Source organism: Rhinoraja longicauda, chromosome 23 (assembly GCF_053455715.1).
Source record: "Rhinoraja longicauda isolate Sanriku21f chromosome 23, sRhiLon1.1, whole genome shotgun sequence".
NCBI lineage: Eukaryota > Metazoa > Chordata > Chondrichthyes > Rajiformes > Arhynchobatidae > Rhinoraja > Rhinoraja longicauda.
Genome location: NC_135975.1, coordinates 12,911,318 through 12,928,886, shown reverse-complemented (window position 1 = coordinate 12,928,886; position 17,569 = coordinate 12,911,318). Strand labels below are relative to the sequence as shown.

The window sequence follows — 17,569 nt, the reverse complement described above, 5'->3', positions numbered from 1 at the left end:
AACAGGCCCTTCAGCCCAACCTGCCCACACCGGCCAACATGTCGCTGCTACATTAGTCCCACCTGCCTGCGCTTGGTCCATGCAGACAGCTGCAGGTCAAATAAGGTTGTTGTAGTAGGGGGATTTTAAACTTTCCCAATGTAGACTGGGAAAATCATAGCGTGAAGGGTTCAGATGGGGTGCAATTCCTCAAAAGCGTTCAGGAGAGTTTTCTTAAGCAGTATGTGGAGGCTCCCACACGAGAGGGCAATGCTGGATCTAGTATTGGGAAATTGGGACGGGCAAGTTCATGAAGTGTGTACGGAGAAGCCTTTTGGGACCAGTGACCACAGTTCGATTAAGTTTAAGATAGTTATGAATAGGGACGGAGAGAGTCCACGTGTTAAAATGCTCAACTGGGCAAGGCCAACTTTGAGGGTATGAGGTTTACTGCAGCAGGTTATTAGAGGGGAAAGGAACATCGGCCAAGTGGGATGTTTTTAAAAGTGTACTGAAAAAAGCTCAGGATGTGTATGTCCCCATTAGAGTGAAGAACAAAGCAGGGAAATGCAAGGAAGCTTGGCTGACAAGGGAAATGAAGACGTTATCAAAAACAAGAAGGATGCATGGGACAGGTATAAGCAGCTGGGATCAAGTGCAACCCTAGAGGAGTTTTGGGAACTAAGGAGTAAACTAAAAAAGGAAATCAGAAGGGCAAAAGGGGCCAGGAGATAGCTCTGGCGGGTAGCATTAAGGACAATCCCAAAATATTTTATAAATACATAAGGGGGAAAAAGGGTAACTAGAGAGGGAGTGGGACCTCTCAGGAATCAAAGTGCTCACCTCTGTGTGGAGCCACAAGAGATGGGCAAGGTCCTAAATGAGTATTTCTCCTCTGTATTTACTGAGGAGAAAGACAGTAGAACAAAGGAAATTGGAGCAGTCACTGGAAGTGTCTTGAGAGCAGTCAGGGTTACTGTCGAAGAAGTGATGAAGGTACTGCCGTGTTTGAAGGTAGACAAATCTCCAAGGCCTGATCTGATATATCCAAGGAAATTGTGGGAAACTAGAGAGGAATTGCGGGAGCCCAGGTTGAAATTTAGGATGTTCCCCAACATCGGGAACAATCTTCCCGCATCTAGCCTCTCCAACCCCTTAAGAATTTTATATGTTTCAATAAGATCCCCCCTCAGTCTTCTAAATTCCAGCGAGTATAAGCCTAGTCTATCCAGTCTTTCTTCATATGAAAGTCCTGCCATCCCAGGGATCAATCTGGTGAACCTTCTCTGTACTCCCTCTAAGGCTAGAATGTCTTTCCTCAGATTAGGAGACCAAAACTGTACACAATACTCCAGGTGCGGTCTCACCAAGGCCCTGCACAACTGCAGCAGAACCTCCCTGCTCCTATACTCAAATCCTCTTGCTATGAATGCTAACATACCATTCGCTTTCTTCACTGCCTGCTGCACCTGCACGCTTGCTTTCAGTGACTGGTGCACCATGACACCCAGGTCACGTTGCCCAAGGGATAACGGACCCAGCACTGTACCCTGAGGCACACCATTAGTCACAGGCATCCAGTCTGAGAAGCAACCTTCTGCCACTACCCTCTGCTTCCTTCCATGGAGCCAATTTGCTATCCATTCAGCATTTTCCCTGCAGCCCTTCTTGAAAAGCGATACAACATTTGCCACCCTCCAGTCTTCCGGCACCTCTCCTGTATTTATAATAATAATAATAATAATAATATTCATTTATTGTCGTTGCAACGAGTACAACGAAATTAAAAAATAGCAATCCTGACGGTGCGTAAAAACATATATGCAATAAATGCAAAACAAATAAATACAAATATATTAAATACAAAAGTTTTAACAGTGTGACCTAGTGCAGAAAGTAGTGTTCAGTTCTCGTATGGCCCTGGGGTAAAAACTGTTCTTAAGTCTGTTTGTTCGGGATTTGATCGACCTGAAACGTCGACCAGAGGGCAGAAGAACAAACAGACGGTGGCCGGGGTGGGATGGATCTTTTATTATTTTGCCTGCTTTACTGAGGCAGCGTAGGCTGAACAGGACCGAGATGAGAAAACATTTCTTCACACAGAGAGTGGCGAGTCTGTGGAATTCTCTGCCACAGAAGGTAGTTGAGGCCAGTTCATTGGCTATATTTAAGAGGGAGTTAGATGTGGCCCTTATGGCTAAAGGGATCAGGGGGTATGGAGAGAAGGCAGGTACAAGTTACTGAGCTGGATGATCAGCCATGATCATATTGAATGGCGGTGCAGGCTCGAAGGGCCGAATGGCCTACTCCTGCACCTATTTTCTATGTTTCTATGTTATTGTTTGTCATCTACATTGATGATATGGATGTGAACATACAGAGCAAAATTGGCAAGTTTGCTGATGATACAAAAGTTAGTGGTTTTGCAGATAGTGAAGATGGTTGTGAACGATTGCAGCAGGATCTGGATCGATTGGCCAGATGGGCGGAGGAATGGTTGACAGAATTTAATACAGAGAAGTGCGAGATGTTGCATTTTGGGACGTCAAACAAGGGCAGGACCTACACAGTAAATGGTAGGCCTCTGGATAGTGTTGTAGAGCAGAGTGATCTAGGAGTACAGGTGCATGGTTCTTTGAAGGTCGAGTCACAGGTAGATAAGGTGGTCCAAAAGGCTTTTGGCCCTTTAGCCTTCATCTGTCAGAGTATTGAGTATAGAAGTTGGGAGGTCATTTTGCAATTGTACAAGACGTTGGTGAGACCGCATTTACAATATAGTGTTCAGTTCTGGGCACCATGTTATAGGAAAGATATTGTTAAGCTTAAAAGGGTTCAGAGAAGCTTTACAAGGAAGTTGCCATGACTAGATGGTGCAAGCTATAGGGAGAGGTTGAGTAGACTGGATCTCTAATCCATGGAGCACAGGAGGATGAGGGGAAATTTTATAGAGGTATACTAAATCATGAGATGAATAGATCGGGTGGATGCACAGTCTTTTGGCCAGAGTAGGGGAATCGAGGACCAGAGGACATAGGTTCAAGGTGAAGGGGAAAAGATTTAGCAGGAATCCGAGGGATAACTTTTTCACACAAAGGGTGGTGGGTGCATGGAACAAGCTGCCAGAGGAGGTAATTGACGCTGGGACTATCCCATCATTTAAGAAACAGTTAGACAGGTACATGGATAGGACAGGTTTGGGGGGCAAGCGCAGGACATATGGACCAAGCGCAGGCAAGTGGGACTAGTGTAGCTGGGACATTGTTGGCCGGTGTGGGAGAGTTGGGCCGAAGGGCCTGTTTCCAACCTGTATCACTCTAGGACTAAGTTGCTGGGTAGCCTTGAGACAGGTTAATTCTGTGACACACCTGTGCAAGAAATGATTCTAAAGCTGATGCTTCTCATACCTATTTTTGATTCAATTGTCCATTTCTCCCAGTCCACTCTCAGCCCGAAGTAATGAACAGTTCCATAAACAAGTAGTCCAAAAACTGCCAGCTCAACAAGAGCAACAGCTAGAGCTTGTAGTTTTTGTAAAAACCCTGGCTCTGTGGAAAAAGAACAACAAACACAAGTCAAACGTACAGTTAAATCACATCTCCACAGTCTCTCTACCTTCTCTCCATAACTACATAGTTTTGTCACATTTTCAGGTACTGTGTCCTACATACAAATCCAACCCCGGCCAAATCACTAACCAGAATTACCCAAGCCTGATTAAATCAACAATCACGTGCTTCTCAAACCAGTTAAATCACTACTCACAGATAGCTAGCTTGGTTTTAAGCACTGATGACAAGTAGCGCATTTGGACTAAACATTCAGTTACAGGTACCCTTGTTAAAACACGGATATCAGCCAAGTCACTGCTCCTAGGTACACAACCCCGAGTAAATCACCAAGACCGTAAGCACCAGTTGTGGATGGTTAAATTGGATTGGTCCAGATCTGTTTACATCACTGTGAAGCATCAAACCCTAACTCCATCCCTTGCTACAGTTTCCTGACCCTGGCCACATATACCCCAACAGAAGCCAGTTAGAAGAGTCTGACCCCCGCATCACATGTACCTATTCTTGGCTAAATCGCTGATCATGTTACCAAGCTTGACTTAATTGCCACAGGAGCTCACCCCTGTCCAAATCATCAGACATTGATTCTGATTAAACAGTTAAATATCCAAGCACAGAAATTCTATCCAGCTAAATTTCTCCACAGGTATTCTGCCCTGGTTAAACTCCTAGGCACAGCTACCTGGTAACAGCTAAATCAGGGGTGTCAAACTCATTTTAGGTCACGGGCCAGAATGGGCAAAATGCGACTTCATGCGGGCCGGATCAGTTGTGCACGCGCGAACGCACGCGAGTGCTCCCACAGCTTCCATTGCCTTTGTTTTTTCAACCTGCTCTCGTGTGTCTCAGTCTCTGCTGTTACTACAAAGTGTTTCACTTTACAAATTTTATTTCTTATGAAGAAGATTGCCTAATAAGCACTACTTTTATGATTAGTATCTAGGCCCTAGATAGAGTGGATGTGGAAATAATGTTTCCAGCAATAGAGAGTCTAGGACCAGAGGTCACAACATCAGAATAAAAGGTCATACATTCAAAATGGAGATGAGGAGGAATGGGTGGTGAATTTGTGGAATTCATTGCTCCACACAGCGGTGGAGGACAAGACATTGGGTATTTTTGAGGCAAAGATTGATTAGGTTACAGGGAGAAAGAAGACAATAGAATGTGGTTGAGAGAGAAAATAGATCAGCCATGGTTGAATGGCAAAGTAGACTTGACGGGCTAAACAGCCTAATTCTGTTCCCCTGTCTTATAGTCTTCCTACAGTGTTTATGTTTTGCCCACAATGGGCTGGCTGGATGGTGAACAGCAACTATCTGGCATGGTGAAAGATGGTCTGTCCATCATCTCACCTGAAGGCCCCACTCCCTATCCTTCTCCTTATGTTGTTCTTCCTGCCCCTCACATCCTCTCCCCTCACATGTCCTTCTCTACCCTCACCTGCCCTCTCCCTATCCCTTCTCATCCCCACTTTCTTCCTTCCACCTAATCCCTCACTCCCCTCCGTTACTTGATCCTCTCTTTCCTTACCTCGTCCCTAAATCCCCTCCCTTCCCTCACCCCTAAACACCATTCCTTCTCTCATCTGCTCCCTTCCTCACCCCCTCCCTCCCTACTTTCTTTCTTTACCACCTACTCCCCCACTCTCCTCCCTCAATAACCTCTCTTCCTTTCCTTATTGCTAAAAACCCTCCCGTCTCTCATCTGTTCCCCCTCCCCTTCCTTGCCACCACTTTCTCTTTCCTACTCCCGCATAACTACTAGCACGTCTTCACATCCCACCTAACCTTAACCCAAATCCAGAGCCCCCACCCTGGAGAACAGCTCAGATTTTGGATCGTTGGCTGCTGCCCCATTCACAGTGCGGCGACTTCCCATCAGCCTCTATCCACGCACTCACCTGGGTCTCAGGTGCATGGTGGCGGTCTCTGTGGCGGCAGCCCAGGCACACAACAACGCTGAGACTCCCTACCTTCCCCAGCACCGGCCCCTTCCTGCCCGCGTCACCACATGGCCGGATATGGGCGCAGCTTCCACTCACCCCTGGGAGCTCACTTTCTGTGTATAATCTAACAGCACTGGCTGCATTTATATAATGATCTGAGCAAACAAAACACAAACTTCTGGAGGATCTCTCCAAGCCAGGCAGCATCTCTGGAGCGAATAGCCTGTCCTGGGAGAGAGAGCGAGCGATGAGAGAGAGAGAGAGTGGCTGCCGTACAGATACATAATAAATGGTTATGAATATATTAATTTTCCCCCCAAACCACCCCGCGGGCCAGTTTGGAGCTCTTCACGGACCGGATGCAGCCCGCGGGCCGGTAGTTTGACACCCCTGAGCCAAATCCTTGGTCAGTGCGCCCAACCATGGCTAAACCATTGTTCACATGCACTTGACTCCAACTACTTGTCATGAGCACTCAACCCCAGCTAAACTGCATTTCACAGGGCCTGACATGGCTATGTCATATCATCCTCGCAGTCACTGGTGACTGCCTGTGGTTACAACACTAGACACTATGAGCCATCGACCCGTGTCAAAATCCTCCATTTTTGCACGGTACTCACTCTCAGGGTTTTGTGTCTTGCTGCCCCCGAACCAGTTGTTCATGTGTTGATCGTCTAGTAGCGAAAATCCCAGAATAATTGTGAGCATGTTGAAAAAGTTATAGTTACCAGTGATAATAATTAACACCTGGAGCAGAACCTGCAGAAACAGAGATAATTACTTTGGCATACTTCACCGCAGGGCAGTCCAGAAACAACAAACATTGCCACCCTTGGGATAGGATTCTAACAAACCCACTCCCCGCTCTTCCTCCACAATTGTCCTTCCTTCTTAGGCAAGGACTAGGTGAGTGACATGCTTCCCACAGCTTTCCAAGAGCACAGGCTTGGAGCTTCTGGTTTTACCCCACTTTTGCCGAGTGGGGCCCCAAGTTCCATAACATCACCACGGGAGGAATGTTAAGTAGTAAAGTCGGGTCTTATCTTGTACGGAGCAGTAATTATTACAGGGGCAGTGGATTCAATTTACTGTTTGCCACAGGCTCACTCAATTTATATTCCTGCCCTCTGATTGTCAAGTGTAGCTGGTAAACTTGAGCCTACCTGAGCATAAAATGCGAAGAGCCTTAGGCGACGGCTCGGAGCAAAGAAGAGCAGAGGGACCGCCATCTCCAGCACAAAAGTGATAATCACACTCAGCTTGTGAAGCCAGAATGGTAGCTGATGTGCAAACCAGGCAACAGCAGTGGGGATACACTGGGTCTCAAAATGATAGGTCAGAGCTGCAAGGAGATCAGACAAGCAAGTTTACAGTTTGCACATGACACTGAACCAAATTCACAATAACCAGCATTCTTGTAAGTGGATCTTACAAGCTCTGATTAGGATTTCACTCCTATGCCCATTACACATTAAAACATAGTGAGCCAATTCCAATCTATGGTACGAGATAAATAATAATCTTCCAGTCATGTCCCGCATCTACATAATAGTAAACCCTCATAATAACAGACCATGGGGAAGGGGGGAATATGGTGTCCGCGTCCGCAAAGAGTAAGGGTTTAGCACATTGTAAATGAAACAATGAACTGCAGATGCTGGTTAATACACAAAAGGACAAAGTGCTGGAGTAACTCAGCAGATCAGGAAACATTTCCAGAGAACATGGATAGGTGACATTGAGTCAAGACCCTTCTTCAGACTCTCCGTCTGGAACTGGGCCTGGAATCCAGGTGACTTGATGGCTCCAACTTGCTGGTGGCCGGGAGGAGAGGGGAAGATTGGCGGAGTTACTGGTGATTGCAAATATAGGTTGGCGGTGGCAGCCCAGCCTGGAGGTGGCTGGGGAGACAGTGCGAGCAGTCAGCAGCCCAGTCTGAAAATGAAGGTCGGTCAGCTATAACCAAAATCCTTTATAAAGAGGTCCATAATAAATAGGGTTTAGTGTGTTATTATGGAATAATAACACAGTCCTGTCATCCTTAGGAATCCTGCAATCCCTTGCAGGAATGACTATGAACACTGATTCTATGGAAGGCAAGATGGTGGTTTGTTTTGCATAAAAAAAGGACTGAATATGATCATTGCCCAACAGCAGGCAAGCCCTGAAATTTAAAACAAAATCAAATTTCCTTGGACAGGCAGAATCTAAACTTAAGAAAATCTGTGCACTCTGCAACCCTTTCCATTGCCTTATTTCAGACAGTCTGTGCAGCACCCAGTATGGAGGCCCCTACAAAGTTCAGACTTCAATGATTGGATCAAAGAACAGTTAAAACCAATCGCTATTGACCTTTGGGAATGTGTTCCTGACCAGTGTTCCTTACTGCCGAGTACATTATTATATATCGAGATTGCTTATTGAGACAATCCCAGCGTTACAACTATTGGATTATGGAATTCGCCCTTTTAGAATTTACAAATCAGTACCCAATAAAATTTGCACTTGGAAGAATTTATGCAAAAACTAAACAAATAAACATAAAACTAATTCAGCTCGAGCACCTCGTATTTCACTTGGACAGCTTACACCCCAGCGGTAAGAAAATTGACTTTTCTAACTTCAAGTAACCCTTGCTTTCCTTCCTTCTCCATCCCTCCCCCTTCCCAGTTCTCCGACCAGTCTTACTGTCTCCGACTACATTTTATCTGTTTGCTTTGGTGTTACCTCTCCCAGCTAACAATGATCTATTCTACATTTTCCTTGATCCTTTGTCCTGTTTTCACAACTTACACTTCCTTATATATATATGTAACTCCATCGTCCCTGACATCAGTCTAAAGAAGGGTCTCGACCCAAAACGTCACCCATTCTTTATCTCCAGAGATGCTGCCTGTCCCGCTGAGTTACTCCAGCATTTTGTGTCCCTTTCTTGATGCACACGCAGCTTCATGTTGCAGAAAATTGCAATAAGGACCATTTATCAGGAACAAAAATCCCCTCCATCCATAACGGAGGAGTGTCACCTGAATGTTGATATTCATTGGTGTTTTTCCTAAAATTCTGTTGTTCTTTTGCTGATGTGAGCAAAAGAATAGCTACTCTGGATGCAGATATTAAACTGTTCTCCCGACACGGAGTATTGTAGCAAAGACCACATTATAACTGAAGGTGGAGAATGCTTTATTGGACATGTGCGGAATGGACACGGGGTATATACAGCTGTAAATATGGAAGATTGCTTAGGATGCATCTGATTACTCACCCGTCAGCCCCCACCAGGTTGGGCATCGACTGGTCAGTTTCACCACACCTGATGCAAACATGAGTCTGAAGAAAAGCCAGCGCACCAGCCAGAAGGTGATGTTATCATGATGTCGCGAAGGGGCAGCCCTCCATTTCTGCAGATATAGTGGAGCTACCAGAATGGCTAGGAATCCGGTCTCCAGCATCAAACTGTCCCTGCGGAGTCCATCAGATACTGTTACTCACCCACCTCTCACATTGCTCACGATTCACTCCTTGCAGACTTTTCACAACCCACCCATTGCACACATATTCACACTGCACCACTTGCACACTACTTATGACTTCCTCTTTCATTTCACCTTCCTTGCACATTCCTTCATTAAACCTTTGCACAGTTTGATTGCTTCACCTGACCATGCAACCTCTTGCACACTGCTCGACTGCACACATCCCATGCACTGCTTCATAAAACACCGCTTGCAGGCCTTCAATTGCTTCTCACACACTGTCTCTACAAAGCTTCATACAGTGCCCTCCAGAATGTTTGGGACAAAGACCCATCATTTATTTATTTGCCTCTGTACTCCACAATTTGAGATTTGTAAACGGAGAAGAAAAAAAGTCACATGTGGTAAGATTGTATTACAGGGTATTTTTATACATTTTGGTTTCACCATGCAGAAATTACAACTGTGTTTATACATAGTCCCCCCCATTTCAGGGCATCATACTGTTTGGGGCACAGGTGTTTGTAATTGCTCCCGTGTGTTTAAAAAGCCTCCTTAATGCAGGTATAAGAGAGCTCTCAGTACCTAGTCTTTCCTTCAGTCTTTCCATCACCTTTGGAAACCTTTATTGCTGTTTATCAACGAGGACCAAAGTTGTGCCAATGAAAGTCAAAGAAGCCATTATGTGATTGAGAAACAAGAATAAAACTTTTAGACATCTGCCAAACCTTGGGCTCACCAAAATCATCTGTTTGGAAAATCATTAAGAAGAGAGAGTACTGGTGAGCTTACTAATCGCAAAGGGACTGGCAGACCAAGCTGATGATAGAAGAATTCTCTCTATAATAAAAAAAATCCCCAAACACCTGTCCGACAGATCAGAAACACTCTTCAGGAGTCAGGTGTGGTTCGTCAATGGCCACTGTCTGCAGAAGACTTCACGAACAGAAATACAGAGGCTAAACTGCAAGATGCAAACCACTGGTTAGCAGCAAAAATAGGATGGCCGGGTTACAGTTTGCCAAGAAGTACTTAAAAGAGCAACCACAGTTCTGGAAAAAGGTATTGTGGACGATGGGACGAAGATTAACTTATATCAGAGTGATGGCAGGACAAAGTATGGAGGAAAGAAGGAAATGTCTAAGATCCAAAGCATATCATCTCATCTGCAAAACACAGTGGTGGGGGTGTTATGGCCTGGGCATGTATGGCTGCTGAAGGTACTGGCTCACTTATCTTCATTGATGATACAATTGCTGATGGTAGTGTTAAAGTTCGATTCTAATAGACAGACAACAATACCATAAAGTGGTAAAACATTAGAGTCTTTATTACGCCAGCGGGAGTGGGAGAGCTGCAACTAGTATGCTCGCATACTAGCAGCAGTCACTCAAAGACCCCACTCACTTAGAGTGTTTCAGCAACCTTTTTATGCACCAAATACAATGGGTTTTTAGAAGCGATAACAGAACCAGACACCCCACACAGGTGGTCTTGCAAGAGGATAGGAGTTCAATGAATCATCACCCACTATCACTGGCCATTGTCCGAGGTTAACAATTGAGTATATTAACATAAACACATCTTCCTGATGCTCAACTTTACAGTGATTGTAACGAGGCTCAGTCTATTAACATAAACACATCTTCCTGGGACTCAACCTTGTGGTAATTGTTAAGAGGCTCAAGTCTACCATGCTCTTCTGTATCCGTATCCTGTCCTTTGTAAGATTACAACACCCCTTCTGCAATCTCAAGCCAGCATCTACACAGAGGTAGACTTGCCGGCATCTGAGGTATGCATTTTAATTTAGTGACAGTTCATCTTCATGTAGCATTTGGTCACATACACCTTAACCCTTAAATCCCCTTTTCTCCTTTACAGTAGTAGCATAATAAATTCTGAAGTGTATAGACACATCCTATCTGCAAGGGGTGACATAGAATCAGGAGGGCTAGAAATGAGGAATTGTAAGGGTAAAAAGATCCTAATGCGAGTTATCTACAGACCCCCAAACAGTAGCCTCGACATAGGGTGCAAGTTGAATCAAAAGCTAACATTGGCATGTCGCAAATGTAATGCTACGGTGGTTATGGGAGATTTCAACATGCAGGTAGACTGGGAAAATCAGGTTGGTACTGGACCCCAGGAAAGGGAGTTTGTGGAGTGCCTCCAAGATGGATTATTAGAACAGCTTGTACTGGAGCCTACCAGGGAGAAGGCAATTCTGGATTTAGAGTTGTGTAATGAACCTGATCTGATAAAGGGACTCAAGGTAAAAGAGCCATTAGGCGGCAGTGATCACAATACAAGTTTTACTCTACAAATTGAGAGGTAGAAGGGAAAATCGGAAGTGTCAGTATTACAGTATTGCAAAGGGGATTACAGAGGCATGAGCTGGCCAGATTTGACTGGAAGGAGGCCCTGGCAGGGAAGACGGTGGAACAGCAATGGCAGGTATTCCTGGGAATAATACAGATGTTGCAGGATCAATTTATCCCAAAGAGGAGGAAAGATTCTAAGGGGAGTAAGAGGCACCTGTGGCTGACAAGAGAAGTCAAGGACAGCATAAAAATAAAAGAGAAGAAGTATAACATAGCAAAGGAGAGTGGGAAGCCAGAGGATTGTGACTCTTTTAAAGAGCAACAGAAAATAACTAAAAAAGCAATACGGGGAGAAAAGATGAGGTACGAGGGTAAGCTAGCCAATAATATAAAGGATGATAGTAAAAGCCTTTTTAGGTATGTGAAGAGGAAAAAAATAGTCAAGACAAATGTGGGTCCCTTGAAGACAGAAGCAGAGGAATTTATTATGGGGAACAAGGACATGGCAGACGAGTTGAACCGGTACTTGGATCTGTCTTCACTAAGGAAGATACAAACAATTTCCCAGATGTTCTAGTGGCCAGAGATCCTAGTGTGACGGAGGAACTGAAGGAAATCCACATTAGGCAGGAAATGGTGTTGGGTAGACTGATGGGACTGAAGGCTGATAAATCCCCAGGGCCTGATGGTCTGCATCCCAGGGTGCTTAAGGAGGTGGGTCTAGAAATTGTGGACGCATTGGTAATCATTTTCCAATGTTCTATAGATTCAGGATCAGTTCCTGTGGATTGGAGGGTAGCTAAAGTTATCCCACTTTTTAAGAAAGGAGGGAGAGAGAAACAGGATATTATAGACCAGTTAGTCTGACATCAGTGGTGGGGAAGATGCTGGAATCAATTATAAAAGACGAAGTTGCAGAGCATTTGGATAGCAGTAACAGGATCGTTCCGAGTCAGCATGGATTTACGAAGGGGAAATCATGCTTGACTAATCTGGAATTTTTTGAGGATGTAACTAGGAAAATTGACAGGGGAGAGCCAGTGGATGTGGTGTACCTCGACTTTCAGAAAGCCTTCGACAAGGTCCCACATAGAAGATTAGTGGCAAAATTGGAGCGCATGGTATTGGGGGTAGGGTACTGACATGGATAGAAAATTGGTTGACAGACAGAAAGCAAAGAGTGGGGATAAATGGGTCCCTTTCAGAATGGCAGGCAGTGACTAGAGGGGTACCGCAAGGCTCGGTGCTGGGACCGCAGCTATTTACAATATACATTAATGACTTGGATGAAGGGATTAAAAGTACCATTAGCAAATTTGCAGATGATACAAAGCTGGGTGGTAGTGCGAACTGTGAGGAAGATGCTATGAGGTTGCAGGGTGACTTGGACAGGTTGTGCGAGGGGGCGGATGCATGGCAGATGCAGTTTAATGTGGATAAGTGTGAGGTTATCCACTTTGGTGGTAAGAATAGGAAGGCAGATTATTATCTGAATGGTGTCAAGTTAGGAAAAGGGGGACGTACAACCAGATCTGGGTGTCCTAGTGCATCAGTCACTGAAAGGAAGCATGCAGGTACAGCTGGTAGTGAAGAAAGCCAATGGAATGTTGGCCTTCATAACAAGAGGAGTTGAGTATAGGAGCAAAGAGGTCCTTCTGCAGTTGTACAGGGCCGTAGTGAGACTGCACCTGGAGTACTATGTGCAGTTTTGATCTCCAAATTTGAGGAAGGATATTCTTGCTAATGAGGGCGTGCAGCGTAGGTTTACTAGGTTAATTCCTGGAATGGCGGAACTGGCATATATTGAAAGACTGGAGTGACTAGGCTTGTATACACTGGAATTTAGAAGGATGAGAGGGGATCTTATCGAAACACAAGATTATTAAGGGGTTGGACACGTTAGAGGCAGGAGACATGTTCCCAATGTTGGGGGAGTCCAGAACCAGGGGCCACAGTTTAAGAATAAGGGGTAGGCCATTTAGAACGGAGATGAGGAAAAACTTTTTCAGTCAGAGAGTTGTGAATCTGTGGAATTCTCTGCCTCAGAAGGCAGTGGAGGCCAATTCTCTGAATGCATTCAAGAGAGAGCTAGATAGAGCTCTTAAGGATAGCGGAGTCAGGGGGTATGGGGAGAAGGCAGGAACGGGGTACTGATTGAGAATGATCAGCCATGATCACATTGAATGGTGGTGCTTGCTCGAAGGGCTGAATGGGCTACTCCTGCACCTATTGTCTATTGCTCAAGTTCAAACAAATGCCTCAAAATTCATTGGCCGGCGGTTCATTGTACAGCAAGACAATGATCCCAAACATACTGCTAAAGCAACAAAGGAGTATTTCAAAGCAAAAAAATGGTCAATTCTTGAGTGTCCAAGTCAATCACCGATCTGAACCCAATTGAGCATCTTTTATATGCTGAACAGAAAACTGAAGGGGACTAGCCCCCAAAACAAGCAAAAGCTAAAGATGGCTGCAATACAGGCCTGGCAGAGCATCACCAGAAAAGACACCCAGCAACTGGTGATGTCCATGAATCGCAGACTTCAAGCAGTCATTACATGCAAAGGATATGCAACAAAATACTAAACATGACTACTTTCATTTACATGACATTGGTGTGTCCCAAACATTATGGTGCCCTGAAATGGGGGGGGGGACACTATGTTTAAACACTGCTGTAATTTCTACGTGGTGGAACCAAAATGTATAAAACATGGCTTTTATTAAAATCTGACAATGTGCACTTTAGCCACATGTGATTTTTTCTATTTCAAATCTCAAATTGTGGAGTATAGAGGCAAATAAATAAACATTATGGAGGGCACTGTACAATAGGAGGGTTGAGTAATGATAGATGACATGGACAAGAGCTGGACTCACCATTGGAAATACAGGAAAATCTGTCCAACCTGAGGAAAGAAACAAAAACATCTGAGGATCAACCTGACCGTGCAGAAGAGTCCTGCTGAAGTCAAAGGTTTAGGACATCATCTCAAAACCTGTTAAAGTGTGCACTGCTTTAACAGACATTTGCATAGAAGGCTAGTCTGTGAGATATCTGTGAATGTTGAGAAAATGTAAGCAAGGAGATTGATGACAATCAATTTACATCAGTTGTGCTGATGCAAGTAATAATGGGTCCGCTCTAAAACATTTCCAATGTCATACAAGGCCTCAATCAAGAGCGGGCAGAAGAATTGTTAAGGTTGATATTAGAGATAATTAAAGGCAAAAGGTAGCTGTTACAGGGAAATATATACAAGTTGAGACATGTTCATGAAACTCTTGTGGGGAATGAAATCCTTCAATAAACATTTCCATGCGCATGTTTTTGATTGGCTTGGTATAAATAACACTGCACTATTGGTGAAATGGAAAATTAAGGTGATGCTGTGGCTGCCAATTATCAGGTACAATGGGATGAAATGGGTTGGACTTGGACTGGACTATCCATATGGTACTGTATTTGTGGCGAACAGAAGGTATAGGAGGGAGATGGTTCTTGGAAACAGGATGCAATTCCTGACCAAACCCTGGAAGGTGCCCACACACAGAATGTGCTCAGACACACACGTACACACACTAACCTGATACACGGACAGGTACAGGAACCAGAGACAGGCAAAGACTAAGCTATCACGGAGAGGTTCTGCCAATAGCACGCCAAATGACAGGATTATACCCAGCAGGCAGATGAGCTCCATGCCCTGCTCAGTGTCCAGCCCGAGCGAAGGACACAGCCACAGCAATGTCGGGGAGTCCTTTAGTTGATCCAGCAGCGTCTTTCCAGTGATCCTCAGCATCTTGCGAGCTGGCAGAATTCCATCCCTCCCGTAGAGTCCTGGTTGAAAGAGGAAAAGCTAATTACCAGTTTAATGATGCATTAAAACGTGGGGGGCGAGAGAGACAAGGGGGAAATGGAGGAGAAAGAAAGTGAAAGGGGTGGTGGGAGCAAGGGAAAGGGTCCGGGGAAGGAGAGAAAGGGGCATGGTGGAATGAGAAAGGGGTGGGAGGAGAGAAAAGAGTGGGGGACAATAGTAACAGTCATGGAGTCATGTCACATGGAAACAGACCATTTGTCCACCATGTTCATGATGACCAGTGAGCTCCCACTCACATTAATCCCATCTTCCAGCTCTTGACCTGTGGCCTTCGATGCCTGTGAGAATCAAGTGTTCGCTTTCAAATGAACACCTGTCAGGAACCAGTCTTGCGTGATTCTGCATGCTAGTTTCCAATGATATCATATCATATCATATATATACAGCCGGAAACAGGCCTTTTCGGCCCTCCAAGTCCGTGCCGCCCAGCGATCCCCGCACATTAACACTATCCTACACCCACTAGGGACAATTTTTACATTTACCCAGCCAATTAACCTACATACCTGTACGTCTTTTATTATGTAGAAACACCTTCGGTCCATTTGGACAGAAGCTTTTCCAACTTCTACCCATTTAAAAAGTTACTTTCTCCCCCCATAGCTCATATTTTCCATCTGCCATGTTACTCCCACTTCACAGTTTGTCTCTTTGCAACCTTGTCGCTACTCACATTCTCACTTAGTTTCATGTCTTCAGTGAACTTGCAAAATTAAACCGTCCCTCAAGAGCTTACATTGGGCTTCACTGGAGCAGTGATGATTTGGACTTTGGTTGTGGGCAATCCAGTTTTCTAAATTCATCACAATTACACCATGCCATTATACAGTGCCCTCCAGAATGTTTGGGACATTTATTTATTTGCCTCTGTACTCCACAATTTGAGATTTGTAATAGAGAAAATAAAAATCTTTAACCACATGTGATGTTTTTAATTACAAATCTCAAATTGTAGAGAACAGAGGCAAATAAATAAATGATGGGTCTTTGTCCCAAACATTATGGAGGGCACTGTATGCCATATGACATTAACAAACCAGAGGACTTTGGTATCTGATTTTCACATTTGAAGCAGATTAAAGCACTATCCCATATGCACAAACTCCTCGTGCGATTCCACATTCACATCAGCTGGCATTCAATGATATAATTAGTCATACAATTTGACAGCATTGGGCCTTTACTTGCAGGAGTTCAGAAGGATGAGCGGGGATCTCATAGAAACCTAGATTAGTGAAAGGCTGGGATAGAATCGAGGTAGAGAGGATGTTTCCATTAATGGGAGTCTAGGACCAGAGATCATAGCCTCAGATTAAATGGTTGTACCTTTAGAAAAGAGATGAGGAAATTCTTTAGTCAGAGGGTGACAAATCTGTGAAATTCATTGCCACAGAAGGCTGTGGAGGCAGTCAATAGACATTTTTAAGGTGGAAATTGATAAATTCTTAATTAGTACGGGCATCAGGGGTTATGGGGAGAATGGGGTTCAGAGGGAAAGATAGATCAGCCATGATTGAATGGCAGCGTAGTCATGATGGTCTGAATAGTCTAATTCAGCTCCTACAACTTATGAGCAGTGGAGCAATGGTAGAGATGCTACCTTACTGCACCAGATACCTGGTTTGCATCCTGGCTAAGGGTGGTGTCTGTATGGAGTTTGTGCATTCTCCCTGTGACCGCGTGGGTTTTTCTCCAGGTACTCCGGTTTGTCAGTTAATTGGCTTTGGTAAATTGTAAACATGTCCCTAGCATGTAGGTTAGTGTATGGGATGATTGCTGGTTGGTGAACAGTGGACCAAAGGGCCTGCATATGCGCTGTATCTCTAAAGTGCCCTGTATTATTTTAATCACACAAATACAATGCAGTCCTCTTGTGGCCCTGACCCTTTGTACTATCCCATTGTCAGGCCAGCCCCTTAAACTCTTGACTATGTACACTTTCCCTCCTCACACTAGTCCGTGCTAGTTCTTGCATTATGCCGTATCATATTTTGAACTATCCAGCACATCAATCTGTTTGCACATCCCAAATTCAGAGGTCTCCTCCAATTCCACAACAGGCCCTTGCACCATTCATTGATCACACCAACCACTTGTACTATCTGATGTTCTAACCAGACACTTGTATTATCTTGCTGACACACAAGTCCTTAATTTTCATGCTGCATGTTAGACATGCTCCTTGTAGTATCTTACCGACATACGTTTTTACATGATCATGTTGCCATACCAGTATACAGCACTTTTTCACTGTAGACCAGCTCTCGCACAATCCTTCCATCACACCAGTCATTGCACTGTTCCCATATCACAATGGTTGCTTGCACTATCAAGCTGGTGTACACTAGCTACTTGCACTATCATGCTGCATAAGTCATTTGCATGATCT

General features: G+C 44.6%; 1 protein-coding gene across 1 annotated transcript in view; it reads right to left on the bottom strand.

The window, feature by feature from the left end:
- Positions 1-17,569, bottom strand: part of lmf2a (lipase maturation factor 2a) — a 30,077-nt gene that overhangs the window by 11,146 nt on the left and 1,362 nt on the right. The window contains exons 2-7 of the mRNA XM_078419650.1: positions 14,887-15,140; positions 14,180-14,208; positions 8,765-8,961; positions 6,663-6,841; positions 6,120-6,258; positions 3,384-3,524 (exon numbers count right to left, since the gene is read on the bottom strand). Of these exons, the coding sequence (XP_078275776.1) occupies positions 3,384-3,524; positions 6,120-6,258; positions 6,663-6,841; positions 8,765-8,961; positions 14,180-14,208; positions 14,887-15,140 (939 nt within the window). The remainder of the gene's footprint in view (positions 1-3,383; positions 3,525-6,119; positions 6,259-6,662; positions 6,842-8,764; positions 8,962-14,179; positions 14,209-14,886; positions 15,141-17,569) is intronic.